The sequence below is a fragment of the Phocoena phocoena genome, chromosome 2 (assembly GCF_963924675.1).
Source record: "Phocoena phocoena chromosome 2, mPhoPho1.1, whole genome shotgun sequence".
Taxonomy (NCBI): Eukaryota; Metazoa; Chordata; class Mammalia; order Artiodactyla; family Phocoenidae; genus Phocoena; species Phocoena phocoena.
In genome coordinates, this window is record NC_089220.1 from 76,615,557 (window position 1) to 76,642,970 (window position 27,414).

Here is a 27,414-nt window from a genome sequence, read left to right on the forward strand (position 1 = left end):
TAGAAGGTAAATGGAGCAAGCTAGAGAGTGTGTGTTTTCAGACAGTGTCATTTGGGAGTTCAGGTCAGGGGAACCCTTTATGTTTCATTTGCCTTTGTTATGCTATTTGAAGTACCCTTCATTGGTGGTTGAGAGCTCCGTAACTAAAAAGTTATTGCTCTCCCAAGGGCCAGATCTACACAAGAGCTTTAAATCACATTGGATTTTATATTTTCCTTGTTCTAATCTTTTAAACTTTCCAGTGTAATGCAAACCACAGATTTTTTAAACTGTGAGAATAAAACAGGAATTATAGTATCCAGAGGTCTTATATGTATAGCGCCCCTTTTCACTATTTTGTTTTCTATTTATGTTTTAAACTCATTAGTTGTATGTATTATTCAAACTTGATTCTTATTTCGTCTATACTTTGGAGTCCTTGCCACTTTTATCTTTGCCATTTTTTTGGTCAGTTATTAAATAGAAAAGTTTTTTTTAAAGCTGTCTGATTTATATGGTTCTGTATATTTTAAATTATATTTGAAATGTTAGCATCCATAAGAAATTTTAGTGTTTATTTTTCTGTTTTTTGTTAACTATTTCCTAATCTGTTACTAATGAATTGACAAGAGTACGTGTTTGTTAAATTTAAACTAGAATTTATTTATAAAAATGTGCTGCGTTAGTTCTATGTATAGAATAACGGGATTGGAGAAAAAAAAAATTTTTTTTACCTAGCAGGGAATAATGAAAGTAACTAGCTTTTTAGTAGTGTTTCTTTATGCTGTAAAATTAGGTCAGGACTAACCTAGGACAGAGCATTTCTTGTGCCCTAATTTTATTATTATTGTTACTTTTGTTTCTTTTGCCAAGTAGAAATTGTAGGTTCTTTGCTTCAAAGAGATGGTGGGAACATAAATTTGGTTGCTTACAAATATTTAAAAATCTATGTTAGGGACTTCGCTGGTGGTGCAGTGGTTAAGAATTCGCCTGCCATTGCAGGGGACACAGGTTCTGCCGTTGCAGGGGACACAGGTTCGATCCCTGGTCCAGGAAGATCCCACATGCTGTGGAGCAACTAAGCCTGTGTGCCACAACTACTGAGCCCACGTGCCACAGCTACTGAAGCCCGTGCACCTAGAACCCCTGCTCTGCAACAAGAGAAGCCACCGCAATGAGAAGCCCGTGCACCGCAGCAAAGAGTGGCCTCCGCTCACTGCAAGTAGAGAAAGCCCGTATGCAGCAACGAAGACACAACGCAGCCAAAAAAAAAAAAAAAAAAAAAAAACTATGTTAATTTCCTTGCAGATAAACTTTCTAATGAAAGCATATACAGAAAGAACCTTTAAAACTATGTTTTTTAAAAAAGTGTTGATCATATTCAATACTTAGATAATCTTCTCTTGGTGGGAGTTGATACAACTCATTAATGAAACCATTTGACATCAGGGTTTAGCTCGTGACCCAGCAATTCCATGTTAGCAATTTATCTTACAAATATGTCTGAATAGTTAGCAAATGTAAGTAGATGATTGTTCTTTGCAACACTGTTTAAAATAAGGAAAATCTAGAAACAACTTCCTAAATGTCTGTTAAGAAGGACTGGTTAAGTAGATCATGGTATGTCTATGCAGAGGGATACCATGTAGCTATTAAAGAATGGGGTATATATGGAAAATGTCTAATATCAAGGGAAAAAGTTACTTCAGAAAACTAAGTATAGTATTACATTTGTGTAAAAAGAAGATACTCATACCTAGGCATACAGTGGAAGGCTGTATAAGAAACATGAAGTGGTTACCTTTGGGGAATAATAGGAGAAAAGGAGGATTTTCCTTTATATCTTGAATTTTTATTTTGTTGCCATGAACATGCATTACTCATGAGTAAAGAAAGTTAAATTACCTAGAACTGCTTCTTCGTAGGCCCTGAAAGCCATCCTTACATTTAACTGATCAGAACCTCCCTGTGAAGGAGGCTGGCAGTGTTAAAATAGTTAATTTTTAATTATTTTTAAAAAAAATAATTTTTTTTTTGGCTGCACTGAGTCTTCATTGCTGCATGCAGGCTTTCTCTAGTGGCGAGAGGGGGCTACTCTTCGTTACAGTGTGTGGGCTTCTCATTGCGATGGCTTCTCATTGCAGAGCATGGGCTCTAGGTGTGCAGGCTTCAGTAGTTGCAGCGTCTAGGCTTCAGTAGTTGCAGTGTGCAGACTCTAGTATTTGCAGGATACAGGCTCAGTAGTTGCGGCACACGGGGTCTAGAGCTCAGGCTCAGTAGTTGTGGTTCACGGGCTTAGTTGCTCTGCAGCATGTGCGATCTTCCCTGACCAGGGATTGAACCCGTGTCCGCTGCATTGGCAGGCGGATTCTCAACCACTGTGCCACCAGGGAAGTCCTAAGTGTAGTTTTATAGATGAAGATTTTAGTAGTTGGGTGGATTTAGGCCTTTTAAAGGATATAGCGAGGTAGTTGGTCGTGTGGAATGAATACCTGAGGTTTCTAACTTCTAGGATGAGACAAGTTTTTTGTTTATGAACGAACAAAACAATGAATTGTGAATTGTTTTTTTTTCCCCCTCCTTCAAGGAGCGTTATGTACTTTTCATCCTTTCCTATTAAGCATATATATCTTTTCTAATATAGCAAATGGTTAGGCTATATTGAATTGTAGTTTATCCCTTAGATCTGTTGACTTAAGTTTTTTTTAGTTTATTCAGTATGTATCTCATTGCTCTTAGAGATAGCAAATGTGGGGTAGTAAAATGTGGAGATGGGAATTTAAGATTTTCACCAAATGATACAGAAATGGAGGTTTTTGCCCAGTATCCTAGGTCTACGTGTGTGGCTTCACCACACTGTACTCCCTAGGCTGTAAGAAGCCATGCTTTTGTACCTCAATGTCTAGTTCCTTAAACATCAGTGGTTCTAAATGGGCTGCTGTGATATTAAAAAGACTGGGAAACTTTTAGCATCCCACTTACCTTCCCTTCTCAGTTTTTTTCTAAAATTGGGACCTCTGTAGCAAACAAGTATTTATTCATTCTCATTCTCTCTCTCACTTAGAAAACATTTAAGTGTGAAAAGCCTTTAAGAGACCACTCAGTTTTATAATGTCATCATTATAGTTTATAATCAATTAAATCATCCTGTAGCTTAAAAAAAAATCGTGTAAGATTCAGATTTGCTCTGTAAGTCCACATTCTGGAAGTGCAGACTGCTTAAAAGTGACATTTCACAAGATGGTGATGCTTCATTTCTCTTTACAAAAGTTAAAGGATTTTTTTTTTTAAAATAAGCAGTGAATAGTAGAGAGAAAAGCAAATGTGTAAGTGCTCTTTGGCCTAATCAAATAAAGGACAATTGAGGCATCTGTCAAATGCAGGTTGAACTAGACGTATGACCTCCAGTGCCTTTGTCCAAAACAGGAGCGAAAAGAAAATTCCAGGCCACTCCCAGGCATCACCTGCTGCACAGAACGTGTGTCTGCTCGCAGCTGACATGAAACCAGCAGCCACAGTGCAGTTTTAGCCTTGAACAGCAGGTGGGGTAAGCAGTGAAACATTTTTCCAAACGGGAGTAACGTTCATTTCATACCTAGTCATTGATTGAACAACCATGGAATGCGTGCAAACCCGAGTGGGTTCAAACCTTAGCTGAGTAGACTAAAACAACAGCAACAAATTCTTCACTGTGATTATAAATCTTCTCAATTTTGACTATTTCCTAGATTGTTGATATTATTTCAAACCAGACTGGAAATCTGAGAAATGATGTACACTCACGATTCTCTTTTGTGTTCTTCCTCCCCTTGTTTTGTTAGAATCGTACCGTCTTACCCATAGAGGAAAAAAGAGTGGGAATCAGAGAGACAAGTTGTAGGAGAAAATCTTTAATGAGGGGGTTTCTTATCTCTTGGGTGTGTGGGCTTTATCTCCGATTGTTGGTGTGTATGTCTTGGCCAAGGGTAATTCAGGCAACGATAATTAGCAAATGTGTAAGCTCAATGGGCTGCTTAATATTTTATCCTTAACGTAGGTATTTCTAGATGAAAATGTTGCCTGAAACGGACTTTTGCAGTATAAACTCCAGATCTGGTATGTATTATCATATTTGTGAAATTTCAATATAGTTTCATTGATTTTTCAGCATTAGTGGCTTAGAGTTAAGGTAGAACTTAGAGAATAAATTTTGTGGAATAAACAGCAAACTTAGGGAGTTGTTTTATTTTGCGTTGAGTCTCTTCTGATATATGGACTTTTGTTTATGCTACTTCCTTCATTTTCTGTATTGTAGAAACTGAGTTGATATTTGCAGTTTATATATATAGTGACTTTTGGTGCCATAGCCATTATACTTCTCCACTACCAAAGCTGGTATATCTTTAAATACACATTTATTTTAAAAGAACAAATTAAAGGGGCACCTTTCTTTTTTAGTGCAGGAGCTGACCGTGTGTGTTCTATCAACACCCACAACTGGCATGTGCCCCTCTCTGTCTCTACACATATGTATTCATTAACATACTCATGTAAGTTGTATATTAATATGCTATTTGGAAGAGCTTTATACTCCCCGTTTTTTCCTTTTTGTTTATGGTAATTTATATGACTTAATAGTTTTCCCTAATGCATATTCTCTGGGCAAAATATCTTTCTTTTTTGTTTTCTGACCTAAATAATGATTACTGATGATGTTATGAAGTGAATGTTTCTGTTTCCCCCAAATTCGTATGTTGAGGCCTTAATTCCCAGGTGACTGTATTTGGAGATAGGGCTTGTAAGGAGGTGATAAATTTTAAATGAGGTCATAAGGGCAGGGCCCTAATCTGATAGAGCTGGTGCTCTTGTCAGGAAAGGGAGAGAGACCAGAGCCCTCTCTCCTTGACATGTGAGGATACAGTGAGAAGGCAGCCATCTACAAGTTAGATAGCCGGTCCTCACTAGACATCGTCTGCTGGCACCTTGATCTTGGTCTTTCTAGCCTTCAGAACTGAGAAGTAAATCTCTGTTGTTTAAGCCACACGGTCTGTGGTAATTTGTTTGGGCAGTCTGTATGGCTAATACAGATGGCTAACTTTCTAACCATAAATAAATAGGTATTTTTTATAGTGGGTAATGTGAAGACTTCAGATGAAATAGATTAAGAAACTGATGGGAAATTTAATGCAAACTAAGACCACTCAGACTGTTACTGACATGAATAGCCCAGTCTGCTTTTTGTTGTAGCTTACATATATCAATTCTTTTAGTTACTGATCTTTGGATTTTCTTATTTGTGATTGTTGACTTCACATGCGAATGACACATTTTTCCCCCCTTTCACTTGTCTGTGGTAAAGACGCCCCCTGATACTGGGTTAAAAAGGGCTCTCTCCTGGAAGCAGGAGAGTTCTTTTTAGAGGAAGCGTATTTGTTTTTTTTATTGTTGCTGTAACAATTTGCCATAAAGCTTAGTGGTTTAAGACAATACAAATTGATTATCTTATGGTTCTGGAATCCAAACATGGGTTTCACTGGGCTAAAATCAAGGTGTCTGCAGGGCTGCATTCCTTTCTGGAGGCTCCAGGGAGAATGTTTCCAGTTTATAGAGGCGGCCAACATTCGCTGGCCCTTGGCTTCTTCCTCTGTTTTCGAAGGTAGCAACGTAGGGTCTGTCTCACTTTACTTCTGTGGTCACATCTCTTTTCCTTTCTCTCCTTTTTTCTGCCTCCCTCTTCCATTTGTAAGGATTCTTGTGATTACAGTAGGCCCGTCTGTATAATCCAGGGCAGTCTCCCTGCTTTAAAGTCAGCTAATTAGCAACCTTAATTCCCTTTTGCAGTGTACCCTAACATATTCACAGATTCAGGGGATTAGGATGTGGGCATCTTTGGGGAACCATTCTTCTGCCTATCACAGGCAGAAAGTGATATATTTAATAAAGTGTGAGAAAACTTTGCTTGGAAAATTATTGGAGCTCTTGTGTTTCAGCCTGTCTTTTCTTGGAAGATTCATGGTCTGTATTTCTCAACTGTTTAAACTTATGTCCTCTTTTGAGAAACAAACCTCGTCTTCTGCGGTCGATAATAAACATATTTTTTTTCCCCTCTAAGATATTCACATAACCCCCGCATCCCCCAAGTGTTTGAGCTAAATAAGGTTTGTCACACCTGTACTTCGCCTACCTCTGGGCCATTGTTTCAGACTTGTGGAGTATTTTAGGCTCTGGGATATAACGTTTGCCCTTTTGTTTGACTTAAAAATCTGCTTAGGGTTTGCTTTATTCTTATTACCGGCTCCATTTCCCCCATAATAGTAATTATTTGCTATTGCTATCGTGAACTTATTTAAAGAGGTAAGCATGCCTAACAGATTTTCTAAACATGTCCATATACTTAAGAGGTAGGTAGAGTATGGACAGTGCTTGTTCAAAAACAGTGAAAGATCTGCAATCTTAATTGCTTAGTTGATTTGAAGCTAATTTTCAGTTTCATTGTTGTAGCAACTGAAGTAACTCATAGCAGTAGGATAAGGTGATTGCTTTTGTTGGTATGTGGTTTCAGAGCATATATCCTGTGCTGAGATTTTATATATTTATCAATATATGGAGATTTTATATATCTCTATATAACTATGTATTACCTCTAGATAACTATCTATATATAACTATATCTATAGTTTTAAAATAGACTTTATAGACTTTTTAGAAGAGTTTAGATTTACAGAGAAGTTGAGAGACTAGTATAGAGAGTCCCCATACATCCCATACCCAGTTTTTCCCGTTATTAACATCTTACATTAGCATGGAACATTTGTTACAATTAACGAACCTATATTGATATATTGTTATTAACAAAAAGCCATGATGTCAGTTTTGTTTTTTAGTAGAAAAGGAATAATTTGGCATTTGAGAATATTACTTAGGAAACATAAATGTGTTTTGGGGGGGTGAGTTAATTATGCTTTATTCATCTTTAACTTTGTGATTTGACTTTGTATTGGCTTCTTGATCTGTGAAGACTGACCATGAAGTGGATTTGAATGTTAGATTTAGCTCTGAGTTTGAAAGTAATTTTTCTGGTTAGGACTGAGAGATGGTCAGATTAAACCTTGCACTTTTCATGTCTTTATGGATCTGCCTTCCCATCACATTTAGAATAAAATCTGAATTCCTTACCCTGCCCTATAATGCTCTTCATAATCTGACTCCTGTGAGCCTCTTAGGCCTCATTCCTTCACTCTTTCCTCCAAGTTCAATGCAGTGTAGCCAGGATACTGGCTTTACTTCTGATTAAAAAAATTTTTTTTTTTTGCGGTATACGGGCCCCTCACCGCTGTGGCCTCTCCCGTTGCGTGCTCCGGACGCACAGGCCCAGCGGCCATGGCTCACAGGCCCAGCCACTCCGCGGCATGTGGGATCCTCCCGGACCGGGGCACGAACCCGTGTCCCCTGCGTCGGCAGGCGGACTCTCAACCACTGCACCACCAGGGAAGCCCTTTACTTCTAATTTTTGAATGTGGCAGGATTGTTCTCTCCTGAGGGCCTGGAATGTTCTGCCTTTCTCCCGCAGATCCCAGCATGGCCTACTCCCTCATTTATCTGGTTCTCTGCTTAAATGTTCTGTCTGAAGATGTTTCACTGATGATTCTGTATAAAATAGTGCCCTCATTCTTCTCCAAGCCATTACTCTGCTTTATATTTGTAGGGTTTTATTTGTCACTACCTGAAAGCACAGTGTTTTATGCATATATTTATTCAAACACTATCTATTTATCTGTTGGTTGTTTGACTCCTACAGTAGAATGTCAGCTCCAGGAGGGCAGGGAATGTTCCATGCACATCAAACAGTGCCTGGCATAGTATAGGCTCTCAATAGATATTTGTTATGTGAGCAAATAGTGGATTTTGTGTTTAAGCATGGCATTAGACATTAGAATATTTTGGAAATATTCACATTTTTTGTTAGCAGCTTTATGCTTTTCCTATTACAACTGAAAGTAGTGAAGGGAGGCTGGGTGTAGCTGTAGTAACTCTGAAACCAACTCCACTCTCTGGGCTCCTCTCTGCATTATAGTCCTCTATTTTGCCATCTGTGAAAAGAGCCAGAAGGAGTTTAAATGCCTCTGCCAAAGAAATAAGCATCTGTCCATTTCCAACAGGTGTTTTGTCTTTCAGTGCCCTTAACGGGGGGAATGTGTGTAGATTACTTTAGTCTCTAGCAACATACCTGATGAGCAGCTGTTTACAATGAATAATTACCCACCCTCCTGGCCTCTTAAACCCAGCCTGAGTGGCAGGGAAGATAAGAGGTGAGGCTTACAGAGTGGGGACTATAAGAGGAGAGTGTTCCAGAGGTCAGGAAGTTTTGGTTTTCTTTCTTGTTTTTTTTTTTTTTTTTGAGGGTATTAGATAAATTGTGACACCTAAGAGGAGAATAAGAAATGTGCACGAATATCACGGTTTTATAAGAGTCAGTAAAATGGCGAGACCACCAAATGGAAGGTGAGAAATGGGCTGGCCCTCAACTCAGGTGTGTGGAAGCTCTCATAATCCAAGAGGTTGAGAGAGATGCTGCCTCAGCAAACCACGGTCGAGTTACTGGGCAGACACGACCAAGGAGGAGTTGGCCCACTACGGCCTGTTTCTTCTGCTGAGTGCCGCTCAACACCGTGGACAGATTGCCCGAGGACTCAGAAAAGCAAGGAAAAGCTGGCAGATGGTGAAGGGAGTGAAAACCCGGGTAAGCGACCTGTATGGGGACCAGGGAGGCGAGTTTCTCATCGTTTTCCTTTTCTCTCTGGCCTTGAACCAAAGGCAGGCTCTCAGCAGAGCTGCAGCCATGGCGTGGAGGTAGCTAAAAACCAAGAGAAAGTCCATCTTTCTGATCAGAAGACTAGGAAAATGCAAGTTGGGGAGTATGGGGTGGGGGGTCCCCTCCTCCTTTTGAATCATGGGATGAGCGCCGGGGTCGGGGAGCACCAGACCCTTTGGAGAGTCAGGCTGGCTGGTGGTGCTAGCAGCCAAAACGTGTAGAAGTCTGTTTTTCTGGCCAGAGGACAAGGAAAATGGGTTCCTGCAGTCAAAAAAGTATGGGAAAATGCCCGTTGTTTTTGCGCTACACGGACCTCTCACTGTTGTGGCCTCTCCCGTTGCGGAGCACAGGCTCCGGACGCGCAGGCTCAGCGGCCGTGGCTCACGGGCCCAGCCGCTCTGCTCCGTGGGATCTTCCCAGACAGGGGCACGAACCCTCATCCCCTGCATCGACAGGCGGACTCTCAACCACTGTGCCACCAGGGAAGACCCCGTTTTTTTTTTTTCTTTTCCTCTTTCTTTTTTTTTCCCCTTTCAGCTTTGCCCTCTGAGGGGCAATGTGGGCAGCTAGAACTCTTAAGAGAAACCCGACCTTTGGGCCAGAGGATTGGGAGAATCCTAGAGAGGAAAGAGCTGGAAGGGGATCCTCTCTGTGTGTGAAATGTCCGAAGGCAGGGGCTCACCCTGAGCTGCATATCGGGGAGACAGACTGGAAGTAGCAGTGTAGCGAAAGCCTTGAGAAGTGACATGGGAACTGCCGCCCACAGGAGATGCGACAGAACTTACTCTCTGCATCTAACCAGATTGGTTGCCTGATAAAATGGAACAAACAAACCCATAACGTTCTGTGGAGGATTTTTAATGGGATCCAGAGTCTAAACAACTTCACATTCACAATGTTATTCTACATCTAAAATTTCACAGTATACCAGCAAAATGTGACCAATTCTTGAGGCAAAAGACAATCAATAAATGCCAACCCCAAGATGGCCCAGATAATGGAATTCTGAGCCAGAGACTTTAAAGCAGTTATTATAAGTCTGCTCCCTCCATGAGTTAAAGTATCTTGACATGAATGGAAGGATAGCTATTCTTCTAGAAGAAACCATAGGAGGAAATGTTCGTGACCTCGGATTAGGCAAACATTTCTTAGGTATAGCACCAAAAGCATGATCCGCAAAGAAAACAGTTGCTAAGTTGGACTTCCTGAAAATTAAAAATTTATGCTTTGGGAAGGACACTGTTGAGGAAAAAAAAAAAGCGACATAGGAATATATGGGAAATTGCTGTACCTTCCATGTAATTTTGCTGTGAACCTAAAATTGCTATAAAGAATAAATTCTATTAAAAAAAGACAAGCCACAGACTTGGGAGAAAATATTTTCAAATCACATATCCAACAAAGGACCGGTAGCCAGAAAATACATAGAGCTCTCAAAACTCAGTATGAAAGTAAACAGTTTGTTTAAATCTTTTCCCCATTTTTAAACAGATGGTTTATCCAAGAAGATATATTGATGGCAAGTAGCACAAGCTGGTCAACGTCATTTGTTATTAGGGAAATCCAAAGTAAAACCACAATGAGAAACTGCTTTATGTCTATTAGAATGGCTTAAAAAAAACCCTGACAGTACCAAATCCTAGCACTTTATTATCGAATTAAAACATACGCTTTTCATATGACCCTGCAGTCCCACTCTTAGGTATGTATTTACTTACCCCAAGGAAATGAAAACTTTCTGTACATGAATGTTTATAGCAGCATTTTTTTCATAATTGCCAAAAGCCAGAAACAACCCAAAGATTCTTTAACTGGTGAATGGAGACACAAACTATCCATGCAATGGTCTACAACTTGCCAGTAAAAAGGAATGAACCACTGTTACTCAAAACAACATGGATGGATCTGCTTCTAATGTACTTGGTTAAGTGAAAGAAGCTTGGAGGGTGGTATGAAGGGAAACTTTGGGATGATGGGATTGTTCTGTATCTTGATCGTGGTGGTGGTTATATTGATTCCATTTGTCTAAGCTCACAGTACTTTGTATTTTACTATATGGAAATTGATAAAAGAAAATAATTATTGGGGACTATCTAGTTATAATTTTTAGCAGATCCTAAAAAGGTAAGTATTCCAGACCGAGAGGACTCTTATTTTTCACATGATATACTTTGGCTTTGAGGTAAGTCGTCAGCCCTCTTCAGTGGTGAGAGAAGAGCGTGTCTGTTTAGTAGACTTGTAAACCTGTGATGTCTTTTTAAGTGAATTGTGTGCCTCGGCTAACGAAATCTACCACTCTGGATCTTACTGCTTTTTGAGTGGCTTCAGGACCATTAGAAATAATGAGAGGAATTTCCCTTTTTCTTTTTAACGTTTAGTGCACTGAATTGCTGTGAATAATGCCTGAAGGCTGGTCTCGGGATTGTGTGCAGAAGGAAGCAAGGTTTATCTTGCTGGTGATTGTGACAGTTTCTTTGGGACAGACCCAGGGCCTTCTTCCTGTTGCTTCTGTCCTCTAGGGTTGTCTCTGAGGTAGCCCGTTCAGAACTATCTTTTTTTTTTTGCTTTAACACCTTTATTGGAGTATAATTGCTTTACAATGGTGTGTTAGTGTCTGCTTTATAACAAGGTGAATCAGCTATACGTATATACATATCCCCATATCTCTTCCCTCTTGCATCTCCTTCCCACCTTCCCTATCCCACCCCTCTAGGTGGTCACAAAGCACCGAGCCGATCTCCCTGTGCTATCTTAATGACAAGTCACACTCCAGACATTTTCTTTTCTTCTCCTCTTGTCAAAATTGTGATAATGACAGTGTGTTACTCTCAGGGAAGGGCTTTGAATTTCAAGTTTCTTTAGTCAGTGTGTTGCCTTTTTAGACATCCCAGTGGGGACACTATTTGGGGACACTTTTTGTGCTGAGCATATTATGGAAAGATACAGCATTTTCCTTCTGCCAAGCCTAGAGCTCCTGTTCTAATAGGTAGTAGCTTTTTCATATTTATTCCTCTTGAGAGTTTCGATTACGATTTTAAACTCACAGGCTGCCGTGTTAGAGGAAAGCAATACTGCGAGTTTAATTTGTGCTTCCTCCACAAAAGAGTATTTGGACACTGTTGTGGGGATCTAGAGAAGGTGGAATTAAGTGTTGCTTTACATTTCTATGAAGCGGAGATAGTCTCACGCTTACACAAAAGATGAGGCACACGTCATGTCAGTATTGCTAACTCCAAGGGAATTTTACCGACACGCGATTATTCAGGCTCGCTGTTCCATGGCCCAGTTTCAAGGCCCTTGGCTTGTGTGCACTTCATAATCCTGGTCCTGAGATTTGCGTTTTGTCCTTGTGGATTGAGGGCTTTGAGAAAATCCACCTTTCTCTAATGCAAGGTAAAAAGCTCTCTCCCTTCCTTATGTGTCTTTGCTGCCCTTTCTTTTAATTAAAGTTTTTTCCTCCCTAATGTTGGAAGAGCTTCCTAAAGGTCACACTTGAAAAGAGCTGCAGAAGGGAAATGCTGATTATAGTATTCTGTCCTTTCACAGGGGAAATTGTCTCGCGAACCTTTCTGCCTCCGGAAAGTGCATTTTCTTTTTCTCATTTCTCAATTTTGGTTAAAGTGGTGCAGATGGGAAGGAAAGAGTTTTTGCTGACATGTAGCCATGATGTCATTCTGTTGATGGCAGAGGAACAGAGAAGGCAGTTCAACCCGAAAAGAAGAGCATGGCGGCTTGAGCTCCTTGCAAATGTCACGCATCATGGGGCAAACGTAAGCCTCGCGTTTAACGCAGGCGTTTGTCTTCATTGCAAACAATGCCATCTACAAAATATTTGCCCTTGAAATCTCTAAATACGATGTTTGTAGAAGTTGTCATCCGGTTTTTATGGACGTTAAGGGAGCCGACTGACAAGAGTGCTCCGAGCGTCCGAGTCCTTTTCTCTTCAGACTAACATTGTCATGTGTAAGTGCTCTTGAAGATAAAAGATTTTAGTGTTAAAAAAAAAATCAGCCAGCCCACAAAAGAGAAATGATATGCATTTTGTACAGATTCTGTTCGTCAGGGAAGAACTGAATAGGGGGATACATTCAAAAGAGGCACTTCAAATGGTAGAAAGCGAGAGACCGTGGAAGCATACATTAAATTATGTGTCAGATAAAATACATGCACAAAGAAACACTTTTCCAGTGATTGGTCGAGTGATTCATTCGGTCAGTGTGTGCATGGGCTGCCCCACATCACGTAAGGTAGGGACTTAACAGGAAGAATTCTCTTAGGTCCGTTTGTTCTTTCATGTGAAATGGCAAATTCAACAGCTTTCACTGGGTAGGGCCTGGGTTTAGCCCTTGTCTTTAAAGAGAGAACAGCTAAAAAGGGTAGCTGTTGTCTTCAGAAATTTGACCTATAGGTTAAATTTATAGGTTAAGCTTATAGGTTTTTGCCACAAGGAGAGTAAGACTGTAATTCAGTCAAGGGATCTAAATGGGGTGATGTGCAGAACTTGTATGAAGGCCCACAGGTTTCTAGCTGCATGGCTGTAACTTAGATCAGTCACTAAGGAAAGTGCAGTGAAAATTGCAGTCCACTTGACTGAGTTGTGAGGTGGTGTGAAGTGTGTTCTACCAGATGGTAGCATTCGTCCTTTGATTAATATAGATCGTATAAGATGTAAATCACACCTATTTGCTTATTGTTTCCTTTTTTTCACATTTTATCAGTTTGTCACCCATTGACATCGTCTTCTATTTTAGTTTCGACAGTTTTTGCAAAAGCTCATCCACTCCCCTGTTTAATTGCATATTTTTCTTCATGTCACTGATGTAGGGAAGGTAGTTTCACACATCAGAAGATGGCTCTTGAATTATCAGTCTCTGGCTGGTTACATCTCTTCTGCCCGTTAAACAGTCTCATTATTTATTTTTCTCTGTTGGTAGTTAGGAGTTTTGAGCAGGACCTTCACAAAAGCTTTGGAAACTAAAAGACTAAAAACATTAGAGAGCATGATTCGTTTCACTAAGATTTTGCTCAGTGAAGAGACATATTTGCAAAAGCACTAAATTGCATCTCAGACAGATTGTCATCCTGCCTCTGCCAGTAAGACCTTGGGCAAGTCCTTTTCTGAACCTCATCTCATCTCATCTCCGAAGCCTCGGGGCTTAACCCAGATGATCTACAAAGATGCTTTAAGAGAAACACTGTTATTTCAACCAAATTTTCAATTTGTCTCCTTGGGTTGATTATTGTGGAACAAGTTTGTCAAGGTATTGGTAAGAAATTCTGTTCTAAAGGTAGAAAATGACATTATCTAGTAGTAAAACGTGTTTTGAGGCATGGAGAAGAGTAGATGACTTCATTAAAAAAATAAATTTATTGACTCTATTATGTGCACAGGATAAAGTACAGCAGCATACAAAAGAACTGTATATGACTTTGTGCTTCTTCTAAGTGCTGCTGGAATAAATGGTTGCCAGGTAACAGTTTTCAATCCTTTCAGAATCTCTGAATATGGCTTACTGCAATCACTTACCTTGGTAATTGGCATCTTATTAGAATTAATAGCTACGTGGTAACAGGGACATTGTACGAAAAATTAAGTGATAAATGTTTCAAAATAGCTAACTTCTTTGAGGAAGCGGCTTAACATTACTGAAACAAGGATGAGATCTCCATGCTGTTTAAAAGGCAGGTGGAGGCGGTTACTTTGTCTCATTTCGTAGGGAGAGTGTAGCACTCCATTCTAGGCTCTGTGATGAATTGTTAACAGGTGGACTGTGGGTGAATTTGGGATGGGTGGGTGTGTGCGTAGTTGGTGAAGAGACACTTGGCAAATCATACACAATATTTTGATAAGCCCAAGAGATTATTTACAAGACAGTGGTTCAGAGCTCTGAACGTAAAGAAGGAAAAAACCTTGCTTTTGTCTCAATACCTGTGCTCACAGAGGAGGGTATTCACTAAGTATTTAAACTGTTTCTTCATTCTCCCGGACTCTAGCGCACAAGCACCCAGAGACACTTGGGTTTAGCTCACAGTGGGTTCACAAGTTTGATGGAGAAAAGTTTGTTAGCTGGACCAAAAACTGGTAGAAACATTTTAGAAAAGATTCAGGTTCATTTTGCAGCTCTGGAGATAAATAGTGCTTGAGATAACTTTTGACTAAAGTGTAATATGAAAGAAAGGGGGAAGCTTGTGAGCAAAGAGACTGCCCCATGCAAAGAAGGAAGTAACAAGGAAATGTGACCGTGTGAGACAGATACCCATCAGAGTCCATCTCAGAAGCTATCTTTAATATAATGTTTATTAGGTAATTTTGAAACAATCTGTTGTGCTGATGGTGCTGTGAACTTCATTCTGATAAGGAACCTAGGAAGTAGAAAATTTCGCCCCGTTTTGTGTCCACATAGTGGTTACTGTTCAGATCTGGGGTGTATCGTTTGAAGGAAAGGTGCAGAGCCTCTGAGGAGCTAAGAATGGAGATGAGCGGTATGGCCCCAGCTTCTTGATTCTGCTAACAAATGGTGATCAGTTTTTCATACCTCATTTTTATCAGACTCTGAACCAAAATAACACCAATAAGAAAGAGATAACCTGGAGAAGGAAAGGGATGGCATGAAGGGCCCCATGAGCTGAGTCATTGAACAACCGCTTCATGGGTTGTTTACCTTTCTTTCCTCTGTTCTCAGATTCTTTCCGCCTCACTTTTTTTTTTTTTCTTTGCATGTATTGACATCTCTGAGCAACACTGAGACTGGACAGCTGTTCTTTTTCATCCTTTGCCCCGAAAGACTCAGGGTAGAATTTCTAGTTACATACTTGAAACAGTGAAATTGTATTACGATAAAACACTTCTGGATGCCGTGTGGGATTTACGGTAAAAATGTGCTTCTCCTTAGTACGTTTGTCCTTTACAATAACAACTTTGTATGGGATTTGATCACGATCCTCGGTTGTTCCTGATTTTCATGTGAAAGCAGTTTCTGGAACTTTTAAAAGGGAGACACACTTAAGGTTGGCTTTTCAGATTTCATGTCTCTGGAGCCCCCTCTTCTGTTACTTTGTAGTGTAAAAATATGGACATCTCGGGCTTCCCTGGTGGCGCAGCAGTTGAGAGTCCGCCTGCCGATGCAGGGGACACGGGTTCGTGCCCCGGTCTGGGAGGATCCCACGTGCCGCGGAGTGGCTGGGCCCGTGAGCCATGGCCGCTGAGCCTGCGCCTCCGGAGCCTGTGCCCCGCAACGGGAGAGGCTACAACAGTGAGAGGCCCGCGTACCGCAAAAAAAAAAAAAAAAAAAAAAAAATATATATATATATAGACATCTCACATCTGTTATATCCCTGCGTCCTCACCACCCCTACCCCAAAACCTGGACCTTCTTTTCCCTCCCTCCCTCCCTCCCCTGTTCTGCTCAACTGTGACTCTACATCCAGCAGTTTCTCCAGAGAGGAGTCTTGTCCTGCAAAGGAGCTTTGTTTGCCCTGTTACTTTGAGAGTTCATAAGGCCCTGGCTTACTCAGCCCCTTCAGGCTTTCCTGTGAACGCCTTGTACACACCCACTATCGGAATACAAACGACCCAAGATTCTTAGCCGCTGTTCTCCACGGACCTCTTCTGGTGAGCACCTGTTGTTTATTTTGGGATGCTTAGGTCTCCTAGGTGCTCCATTGCTCCCTTTGCTTCCTCTCACAGGTGCTGGTACATGTGGGGCTTGTGACTGCTGGTGATTGGTTTCTCCCTGTTCATCTCTCACTTTGTGGCTGTACCTTGCCACCTAGGTTTTTGTGGATGTTTTCTGTGTATTTTTGATTTTTCTGTCCTCGTGGTTCTGTGTGGACTTTATGAGGGGATTTGGGAAGACTAAAAAACTGCTACTACTGCTACCATCTTCCTAGAATCCTCAAACATATTTTTCTTTTTTACCCTTTCCCATGGTTGACCTCCCTGGGCTGTGCTTTGAACAGCTCTCATCCCATAGTTAGAAGCATGTTCTTTGCTAATTCTCCTTGAACCTGGGGACCGCCTTCCAGCAGGAGATAGCAGCTGTGTCCTTTACTAGACTAATCTCAGGCCATGTGTTCACAGCTAGAGCTGAGGTATACCATTCTCTCAACCTTCTTGCCTTCCCTGAAGTGCAAGACTGTTCCTGCAAACGTCCCCCATCCCTCTCCTTCCTCCATTTCTGATGCTCTCTTGCTCCCATAGCAAATTAGGTTTTTTTCAAAGCACATATCACACTGCTTTAAGTGTATCTTTGCTTCTCTGATTTCCCCACAGAACAGCGGTTCTTAAGGCTAGGGACCTTGTCTTGTTTTTTATATTCCCAGTGCCTGAGCTGGTGCTTGGCACTCAGCAACTACTCAAGAAATGCTTGTTGAAGGAATACTGGCAAACGAGTGGTGCAAGGAACAAAAGCAGTCCTCTTCAGATATATTGTAAGATAGACAGAGGGAAAGAAAAGTGCCACTTAGGCTTGTATTTAAAGAAAAAATGTGTCTTGGTATGGAACTCTGAAGATGACTATTTTAATTTTAATTTTCAAAATTTCCGGTGGGGAGAGGGTGGCAGTGGTCAAACCATATCTACCAAGTCCATTTTGATTATAACCACTAAAAATGGTCATGGGGAATTTAAGAGATGTAGAACAATCAGTGATAATGATTAAGGAATCAGAACTTTGTCATTATGAAGGAAGAAATATGATTAATTTAGGTAGAGAGCATAATCATAGACCCAGGTAGACTGGCCCAGTGTGATTTCTACATGATCTTGCTTGAGGGCAGAGGGTGGACCAGGGCTACCCAGGTTCCCTTTAGCTTGATAATTACTAATTTAATTAAGTTCTCTCTGGTGTTTTGAGGGTTTAGGGAGTGTCTTAAAGTTGGCCAGATAAACAACAGCTATTTAGTGGTCTGTGATTTTTCTTGAAAATGAAAAGTGATGACATTAAAACCTCAGTAACTAAGGAAACCAACCCTGTGCTGGTAGAGAAGTGAGATGAAAATTTAACTGAGACAGAGTTGAAAGAAAATCTGGCCTATAGAGAACAAACTAGCGGGGAGGGGGAAGAGGAGAGGGGCAAGATAGAGGTAGGGGTTTAAGAGGTACAAACCACTGTGTATTAAATAAATAAGCTACAAACAAGGATATGTTATACAGCACAGGGAATATAGCCAATATTTTATAATAACTATAAATGGATATAGCCTTTAAAAATTGTGAATCACTGTGTTGTACACCTTAAATTTTATAATATTGTACATCACTCTACTTCGATCTAAGAAAAAGAAAATCTGATTTCCAGTGTTAAGCCCATGCAGTGTAATCCCTGGGACGATGGGACAGAGGCAGGTGCACCTGAAGTACCATTTGCCTTCTTAGGAAGAGTAAACTGTCAATGGCTGTGATAGAGGGGAATATGTTTTGTACACTGAGCTTTACCCAGGGATGCTTGGTCTACATGCACTCTTTATACGAAGGTTGATTATTTTTGTGTATGTAAAACCTTTCAGTCAAATGTTTTGATAAAGCAGGGTTCTTACTTGAAGGCCTCTTAGTTGCTTTTCTGGTTAATTTGTGTGACTTAGAGTATAACCACAGGAAGAAGCAAATTGTCTTCCTTATAGTTGCATTTAGTGCCTTCTCTACCGGAAAAATTGTTGATGTTAATTCGTAGAATTTTACCTGGGAGTTGGGACTTACAAGGTGGATTAATTTGGTAGTTTTTAAACCTTTTTAAGCCTGAACTCTTACACGGAGCTCAAGTTGTAAAGCAGATAAAGCAAAACTGATTCATTCTATTGCCACTCCCACCCTCCTTTCCATAAGGACTCTATAAAAAGGACAAACACAAAGTAGAGTTTAAAATCACCAGTTGGAACGAATGGATAAATAAAATGTATATACATACAATGGAATATTATTCAACAATAAAAGGAATGAAGTACTGACACACACTACAACATGGATGAGCCTTGAGAACGTTATGCTAAGTGAAAGAATGCAGTCAGAGAAGTGATTTCATTTATAGGAAATGTCCAGAATAAGCACATCTATAGCGACAGAAAGTATATTAGTGGTTTTCTGGGGCTTTCCAGAAAATGGAGAGTGACTGTTAATGGGTACAGACTTTTTGGGGTAATGAAAATGTCCTGAAATTGATTGTGGTGACTGTTACACAATGTTGTGAATATACTAAAGACTATTGAATTACATACTCTGAATGGGTGAATTGCATGGTATGTGAATTATACATCAATAAAGCTATTATTTTAAAATTTGAAAAAAAAAAATCACCAGTTGGCCCAATGAAAGTTACTGCAGTCTAATTTCCCAGACTGCCCTTAAATCATGGAAGCAGTAAACTCTCAAGGTCTTAGATGGGCTGCCAGCAAATGGTAATTGGCTTTCTATGCCTCCTATTTTTAGGCAACGCTCTGAAACAATAACACAGGTGAGAAAGAAAGACTTGAGAAAGAAAGATATAAGGACTGGGGTGAGTGAGGAGGCCTGTGGAGAAGTGTCGCTGAACTTTGAGGGCTGGGTTACCATTTTCTCTGTTCTCAGATGCCTCCACCCTCTCTTCTTTCCCATATACTGATCACAAGGAGGGACAAGAAAAGAGGCTGTATATAATTCTCTTGCTAGAGAAACAGTTGAATTTGAATACAGTCTGGATCACTTTTTTCCCCATTCTTTTTTTTTTTTTCGGTACGCGGGCCTCTCACTGTTGTGGCCTCTCCCGCTGCGGAGCACAGGCTCCGGACGCACAGGCTCAGCGGCCATGGCTCACGGGTCCAGCCGCTCCGCGGCATGTGGGATCCTCCCGGACCGGGGCACGAACCTGTGTCCCCTGCATCGGCAGGCGGACTCTCAACCACTGCGCCACCAGGGAAGCCCTCCCCATTCTTAATGGCCACAGTATTTTGGAGCTTAAATACTACGTACGTTGTTCTGGGCTCAATAGATAATTTATATATATATGCCATGTATTGCATTTACTGATTTTTTCAAGTATGATCATGCTGTAATGTGTATTTTATTTAATACACAATGACAAATGGAAATGTCCTTCTTAGTATACCTGTATACTAGGTATATACTATATTTTTTATTCAATCATTTATTAAAATTTAGCTTCTTGAAATGATATATAAAAGTTATTTTTGCTAGCACACTTTTCTAATACCGAAAGCTGTCATTGAACTCTTTAACCATGATGGCGTGTGAATTTTTTTTTATTAAAAGCATAATTTAAAAAAATAGTGATGCCCAACAAGGACCTACTATATAGCACAGAGAACTATACTCAGCATTTTGTAATAACCTATCAGGGAAAAGAATCTGAAAAAAAAAGATAAACATGTAGGTATAACTGAATCACTTTGCTGTACATCTGAAACTAACACAGCATTGTAAATCAACTATACTTCAATAAAAAATAGTGACGTATCAGTTGCTCCTTAGGGTCCAAATGATTATGTGAGAAAAAAATAACCTTAATAGGGTTAAAAATATAAAAGTTGGCAACTAGATTATTAACTAATGATATATTTTAAAGCTTGATAACATTTAAAAATTTTATAGTAGGATGAATTAATATAATTTTCAAATTATACACAGTGTAACATTTTTGGTTGGATATATTTGACATTATTACTTAATTAGTGAAATCAGTTTCCAGTTACTTTCTGTAGGAGGGTTTCCTTAAAAGTGTTCTCTTTCATATTTTTCTATCCCACCTGTTCCCTTCTGTGGTATAATTGCATTTTGTGAGAAACATACGAGTTCGTTGAAAAATGTGATTGACTATTTTCAACCTCCTTATTAGGTTCAAAGCAGGAAAGCTTTTTCTACACCCATTTACTCCAGAAGAAAGTAGAACAGGGACCTTCAAAAGCTAGGTTCCTGAGTATAAAAGGCTTTAAATAGGATCTGTTGTCTAGCTGTTATGTATTAGTAACTTCCCAGATTTTACTGGCTTATCTGCAAGCTCTTAATGGTAAACATCTTTAAAGACTGTTGCTTTTTTGAAAGAAAAGGTAAGAGGATATTTAAAAAATAATGTTGCCCAAACATGATGTTCATAGGCTGGCCAGTTAAATTAAGCTGATTGCAAGTTAATGTAAATTAAATAGGACTACAGCTTCAGTGAGTAAATATTTTTATTTGTTCTGCTGTGTGTATTGGTACCTTTTGTCTAGTTGTTCTAGCCATTATCGAAAATGAGGTGTTGAAGTTTCCAAATATCGTTGAACTATTTTTCCCTTCAATTCTGTCAGCTTTTGCTGCATATATTATGGGGTTCTATCTTTAGGAACATATGTTTAAGTGTTTACATTTGTTATCTTTCTGATAGATTGACCCTTTTCGTCTTGTATAATGCCCTTTTTTGTCTCATGACAGTTTTGCCTTGAAGTCTATTTTGTCTGATATTTGTGTAGCCACTCTAGATCTCTTTGGCGAACTGTTTTGCATAGGATATCTTTTTCCATCCTCTTACTTCATCTTAATGATATTTTTATCTTTGAATCTAACATATCTAGTGTAGACAGCATATAGTTGGGTTTTTAAAAATGTATTCTGCTAGTCTCTGTCTTTTTGATGGAATTGTTTCATTTAATCTATTCATATTTAATGCTATTATTGATACAGTTGGATATTTGTATCTGCATTTTACTGTTTTCCACATGGCTCATGTATATCATTCCTCTGTTCCTCCTTTACTGCTTTCTTTTGCACCAAGTGAATACTTCTAATGTAACATTTTAATTCCTTTAATGATTTTTTCCACTTTTTTGTAGTTATTCCTTTAATGGTTGCTCTAGGGCTTACCATATACCTTTTAATTTATTAGAATCTGCATCAGATAAGTTAATTCCAATGAGATATAGAAACATTACTCCAATACACTCTAGTCCCCATTTCCCCTTCTTGTGGCATTGTTGTTATACATATTACATCCATATGTTACAAAACCAGTAACACATTGTTATAATTATTGCCTTATATAATTTTATATCTTTTAAAGAATATGAGAGAAGAAAGAAGAGTAAGCATATATTTATGGCTTTTGTTACAAGAGCCTTCTTATTTCCTATTTCTAGTCTTTTTCATTTGTTTTTGTGTATTCCCCGTATAGAGTTATTTCCTTAGACTAATACAGTTTTGCTCCCACTCACATCCTTTTTGCTGTTATTGGCAAATGTATTGTTGGGTCTATAACGTATAGAAATATAATTGTGCACATATTGTTTTGTACAGTTGCTTTTAAAATCAGTTATTGGAAGAGAGGCTGTATCAGATATGATTTGCAAATATCCCATTCTGTAGGTTGCCTTTTCATTTCTTCAATAGTCTTATAAGTGATTTTCTCTAGTTATAGTGTTTGAATAAGAGTACAAATAAGTTCCCAACATTACAATGGTTATGTGTCCATTAAGCTTTTTTTTTTTAACATTTTTATTGGAATATAATTGCTTTACAATGGTGTGTTATTAAGCTCTTTTAATCTATAGGTTTCTCCCTCCTCCCCCATCATTTTTTTCCCTTGCAATTTATTTGTTGAAGAAACTAGACCCTTTATCTTTTGTAATTTCTCACATTCTGCATTTTTCTGCATGCTGTCTTAACATTTTAATGCCCAGGTCTGGAAACTGTTCTCTGGAATGCATCTGAGTAGGTTCCCATTTAAAGCTTATAAAATATACTTATGGAATGTGTTTGTAAAATCTGTAAATTGGAAGAACTAATTTCCATCCTGAAGTCTTTTGAATTTAAGACTCTTACAGCCTTGACTATTTCAGTAAGAAGAAACAACTCTTGAAATAGGATTACATTGGGGGTAGACTTCAGTGATTCAGTTACACAGATTTTAGGTAGGAGCTCATCAGATTTCCTTTTCACAGCTAAATGAAGAGTTTACACTGAAAGTACATTCTGATATAGTGGGGTTCTCTTGAAATATTATTTAATACTTGCATAGAGCTTGGTTTATAAGATGTGCTCGTTATCGTGATACCTGTGTACTATTTTTTTGTTTTCATTTGTTTTTAAAAATTTTTACTGCTAAGGCTACTAAGGTTAAGATTTCCACTGCCTCCTTATCGATTTGTCTCTAATGATTGCAGGTCGAAGGTGACAGTGATGCAGAGACCTATGGAGAAGAGAATGAAGAACAGGGAAATTATTCTAAAAGGAAGATAGTTTCTAACTGGGATCGATATCAAGATACTGAAAAGGAGGTCGATAATGAAAGCGGAGAATCACAGAGGGGGACAGATTTCAGCGTTCTCCTCAGCTCTGCAGGTATGAATTCCAGTTGCGTGCGGACTGCTTAGTACTATGAAAGTTGCATAGGTATTTATGTTCCCTTTTAAATAGCATTTTAATAGCTAGAAATTCATTGTTTGTTCTTTGGATTTTAAATCCAGGTAAAGCACAGTGTATCTAATGGTTGGCAAGGAAAAAGTGACATTTCTTTAAATGGAAATCTGGGTTTCCATGTACTGATGTAGAAAGACTTCAGTCCTGGTTGAAATGGGTAAAAGGCTTTATAGGAATGAAAAATGCTAAACTATGCCCCTCTAAATTGGGTAGGCTGAGAAACAGAAGTGTTTTCTTTGATTTCAGAGGAATTAGTACTGAAGTTTATACAAAGCTTTACAAAGTTTCTAGAATATACATTCTTTTTTCCTTTTATACCCAAGAACGTACATATTATGGGTACACATATATTGTAGCCATATGTGTCTGAATACTGATACTTTCTTTGTTGGTTTTGGACAGTCTTCTCTGTCAGCAAGGGGAGATGCTCACTCCTTCTTTGACCAGCTGTTTAAGATTGACTCCGTTGAGCAATGCATAGCAGTGTGAAGCCTGAGAGTAGTAACAGGAAATGGACCAGAGCTGGTTGTATAGAAGGCTATTCCCTACCAGCGTGTGGCATAAGAATTCAAAGGATAACTGGTGGCTAGACTTTTGGTTTTCAGGAGTTACGGATGGGGAGTGGGTGGGAGGTGGATGTGCTCATTAAAAGGGCAACACGAAGGATCCTTGCAGTGCTGGTACTGATCAATATCTTGATTGTGGTGGTGGACACATGAACTCTTATATACACACACATAAAAGTGAGTGCAAATAAAACGGGAAATATGAATAAGATTAGTGGATTCTGTCTATGTCGAATGTCAATTCCTGGTTGGGATATTATGCTATAGTTGTGCAAAATGTTATCGGGGCCAACCGTGTAGGAGATCTTGCTGTATTATTTCTTATAACTATCTGAATTTACAATTACCTCAAAAAAATTGCCAGGTTAAAAAAAATTTAAAGGATGAAGCCATGAGAAACAGAGAAGTAAAGTGAAAGTAATATTTTCAGACAGTTGGCTTTGAATTTCTTCTTCTCCCCAGCTTTTATGTTGCTGTTGAGCCGTACCTTTCTTTTTTCTCATCTGCCTGTATTTTTGAATGTCTGCACCAAACTAAGTATCATAAAGTGATGAATTGTCTTCCAAGTTAATAGAATAAACCCTTTGAGTAGGAAACGAAGAGGTAAGTGGAGAGAGTATTAGATTTGAGTAGGAGAGCAGATTCAGCCTGGGGTCGTTATGTTTATGCCACATAGCGTAACCCCCTTGTTTGGATGATGGCATCCAACTCATTGTTCAGGGACTGGTAGCTCATCTTTTTGCCACTCAGATGAGTGTTTCCCTCTCATTACCTGCATTTTGGCCAGTTATGGATTTATAAGCACTTTTTTTCAAGATAGGAGAAGGATAAAATGTGGGTTCCTTAGTTTCAATTTTTACCAGCTGTTCCACTAAAAGATTTAGGGGGCAAATTGAAGTAGTACATAAAATTAACATGTGGACTGCCTACCAGTGGATTTAATTGAATCAATTGTGTCGTCAAGTTACTAGGAGGGTATCTGGCAATAAAAGGGACTGCATAAATGTTTGAAAGCAATTCAGAATGCTAGTCTAATCTAAAAGTTATGCACGTTGGCTTATGATTTTGGTTATTTATTGTAGCATTTTATTTATAACTTAAAGCCTGGCATGGTTTGGGTCTTATATGTATATTTTTCTTGTAGTCTGTCTTTGCTTACTGATTTCTTAAGTGGTTTATCGGTGAGTAGTTTCTTGGGAGATCACAACTGTCACATCTTGATATGTGCTTACATTTCTTCCCCACTCTGCTGCTGATCTATCATTTTCTTTTCACTACAGCATAAGCCTGAGAAGACCTTCCGTGCTTTCTTCCTCTATGGTGGGGTAGGCTATATTGGATTACTTTTGAGAAGTGGAGTTCATCCTGTGATCATAAAATATTAAGAATATCCTCTAGATAGGCTGACCATATTCCTTGGAATGATTGTGATTTTTAGTATACTGTCCTTATTTGTATAAATAAATATACAACCCAGAAAAAATATCACTGACCATACTCCTTGGAATGATTCTGATTTTTAGTATACTATCATTGTTTGTATAAGTAAATATACAACCCAGAAAAAACATCACAGACGTGCGCACTGTGAACTTTCCTAGGTATTGCCAGAATGCTCTCCAAAGAGGAGATGAGCTGAACTTCCTAGAGTCCGCCGTCTTTGCCAATACGTAGCACTGTTAGACACTTTTTTTTTTTTTTGCGGTACGCGGGCCTCTCACTGTTGTGGCCTCTCCCGCTGCGGAGCACAGGCTCCGGACGCACAGGCTCAGCGGCCATGGCTCACGGGCCCAGCCGCTCTGCGGCATGTGGGATCTTCCCGGACCGGGGCACGAACCCGTGTCCCCTGCATCGGCAGGCGGACTCTCAACCACTGTGCCATCAGGGATGCCCTTTTAAAAATTTTTTTTATTGTGGCCAATTGTTTGAGTGGTATCTAGTTGAGGTTCCTTCAATTATTGGAGCACCCACCATTTCCAGGTACCGTTTCAGAGGCTGAGCATACAAAAGTGAAACAACAGACACAAACACCTGCCTCGTGGAGTTGACATTCTAGAGGGTGGAGACACAGAATAAAGAAAAGGAAACTATGTAAGATGTCAAATGGCTATAATTGCTTAGGGTAGAAATGAAGTGAGATGGGGCCTTTACAATTTTAGAAAGGTGGCCAGAGAAAGTTTTACCGATACGATGACATTTGAATAAAAGACCTGAGGAAGGTGAGGGAGCAGGCATTGAGGGTATCTGTGGGAAGAGTGTTCCGGGCAGAGGCGGGAGCAAGTTCAAAGGCTTTGAGATAGGAGTAAAGGAAATAGCAGAGAGGCCAGCGTGGCTGGAGCAAAGTGAGCAGGTAGGCGGTGAGGTCAGAGATGCGTCACGTGGCCAGATCACCTGGAGGCTTGTAGACCATCATAAAGATGTTGGCCTTTACTCAGAGTGAAATGTGCAGCCACTGGAGGGTTTTGAAGAGAAGAGTGATATAGCTAACTCTTGTTTTAACAGGATCATTCTGGCTGCTGAGTTGGAATAACCTGAAGACTGGTGAGGGAGGGAGCAGGTAGACCAGTGAGGCTACTGAAATACAGTTGTTCCTTGGTATCCATGGGGGTTTGGTTCCAGGACCCCCAGTGGATAACAGCATCTGTGGATGCTTAAGTCCCTTGCATAAAATGGTGTAGTAGAGCTAGCCCTCTGTTTCCGTGGGTTCTGTATCTGCAGATTTCTGTCTGTGGTTGAATCCGCGGATGTGGAACCTGCAGATATGAAGGGCTGACTGCAATGCAGACAAGTACTGATGGTGGCTGGGGCTAGGGGTGGTAGCGGTGGAGGTGGTGAAACATGGTTGAGTTTCCGATCTATTTTGAAAGAACTGCAAATGTAGGGTATAAGATCAGACTTGCACATGTGGGGTATGAGATTAAGAGATGCACAAGGATGACACCAAGATTGTGGCCTGCAGAGCTAGAAGAAGGGGTTTGACATTAAATGAGATGGATAAAACTATAGGAGGTGCCCAGTTTGCACGTGTTAAAATTGAGATGCCAGTTAGACATCTGTATTAGTCAAAATCCTGTAGGAAATAGATGGTACACTCAATATAATTGTAAAGAAGTTTTAATGAAGGAATCATTTCCAAAGTTACAGGCATGGAGGGAAAGCACAAAGATAGTACAGCATTGGGAGGGCAGGTAAAGGCAGAGATGTTACCGCCCCTGTTACTAGAACTCTGAAGGAGAGCTTCATGTGAGAAGTTTGCCTTGAGAGGATGAATCACCTTCGGTCTAAAGATGTAGCCAGCAAAGGTGACTCTACAGGGAGAGGGACAGGGGAATAAGTGCTCTGGTCTTAGACTCCTTTTTTCCTTCATTCTCCTGCCAAGGCTCCCCATAAGCTTAACCTACTGGAAGTCAGAAGGCAAGGGAAGCCTGAAGCTGTGATCCATATAGATCAACCTCCTAGGGCAGAACAGAGAGGGGACGGGTGGAGAGTGAATCTTGGTAACTGCAAGAGACCTAGCACAACACCCAACAGGAAATATTTCCAAGTAGGTTGGAAATATTTCCAAGTAGCTTGTTGGATAAAGGTATCTGGGGTTCAGGACCCGGGTTTGGACAGGAGATAAACATTTGGGTGATGCCAGATGGTATTTAAAGTCATGAGGATGACCAAGGGAGTTATTGAGTAGAAAACTACTGAGC

At 39.8% G+C, this 27,414-nt stretch overlaps 1 protein-coding gene across 1 annotated transcript in view; it reads left to right on the forward strand.

Moving 5' to 3' along the window:
- The window catches only part of AVEN (apoptosis and caspase activation inhibitor), a 190,627-nt gene that overhangs the window by 12,339 nt on the left and 150,874 nt on the right, over positions 1 to 27,414 (forward strand). The window contains exon 2 of the mRNA XM_065872873.1: positions 22,895 to 23,072. Within this exon, the coding sequence (XP_065728945.1) occupies positions 22,895 to 23,072 (178 nt within the window). The remainder of the gene's footprint in view (positions 1 to 22,894; positions 23,073 to 27,414) is intronic.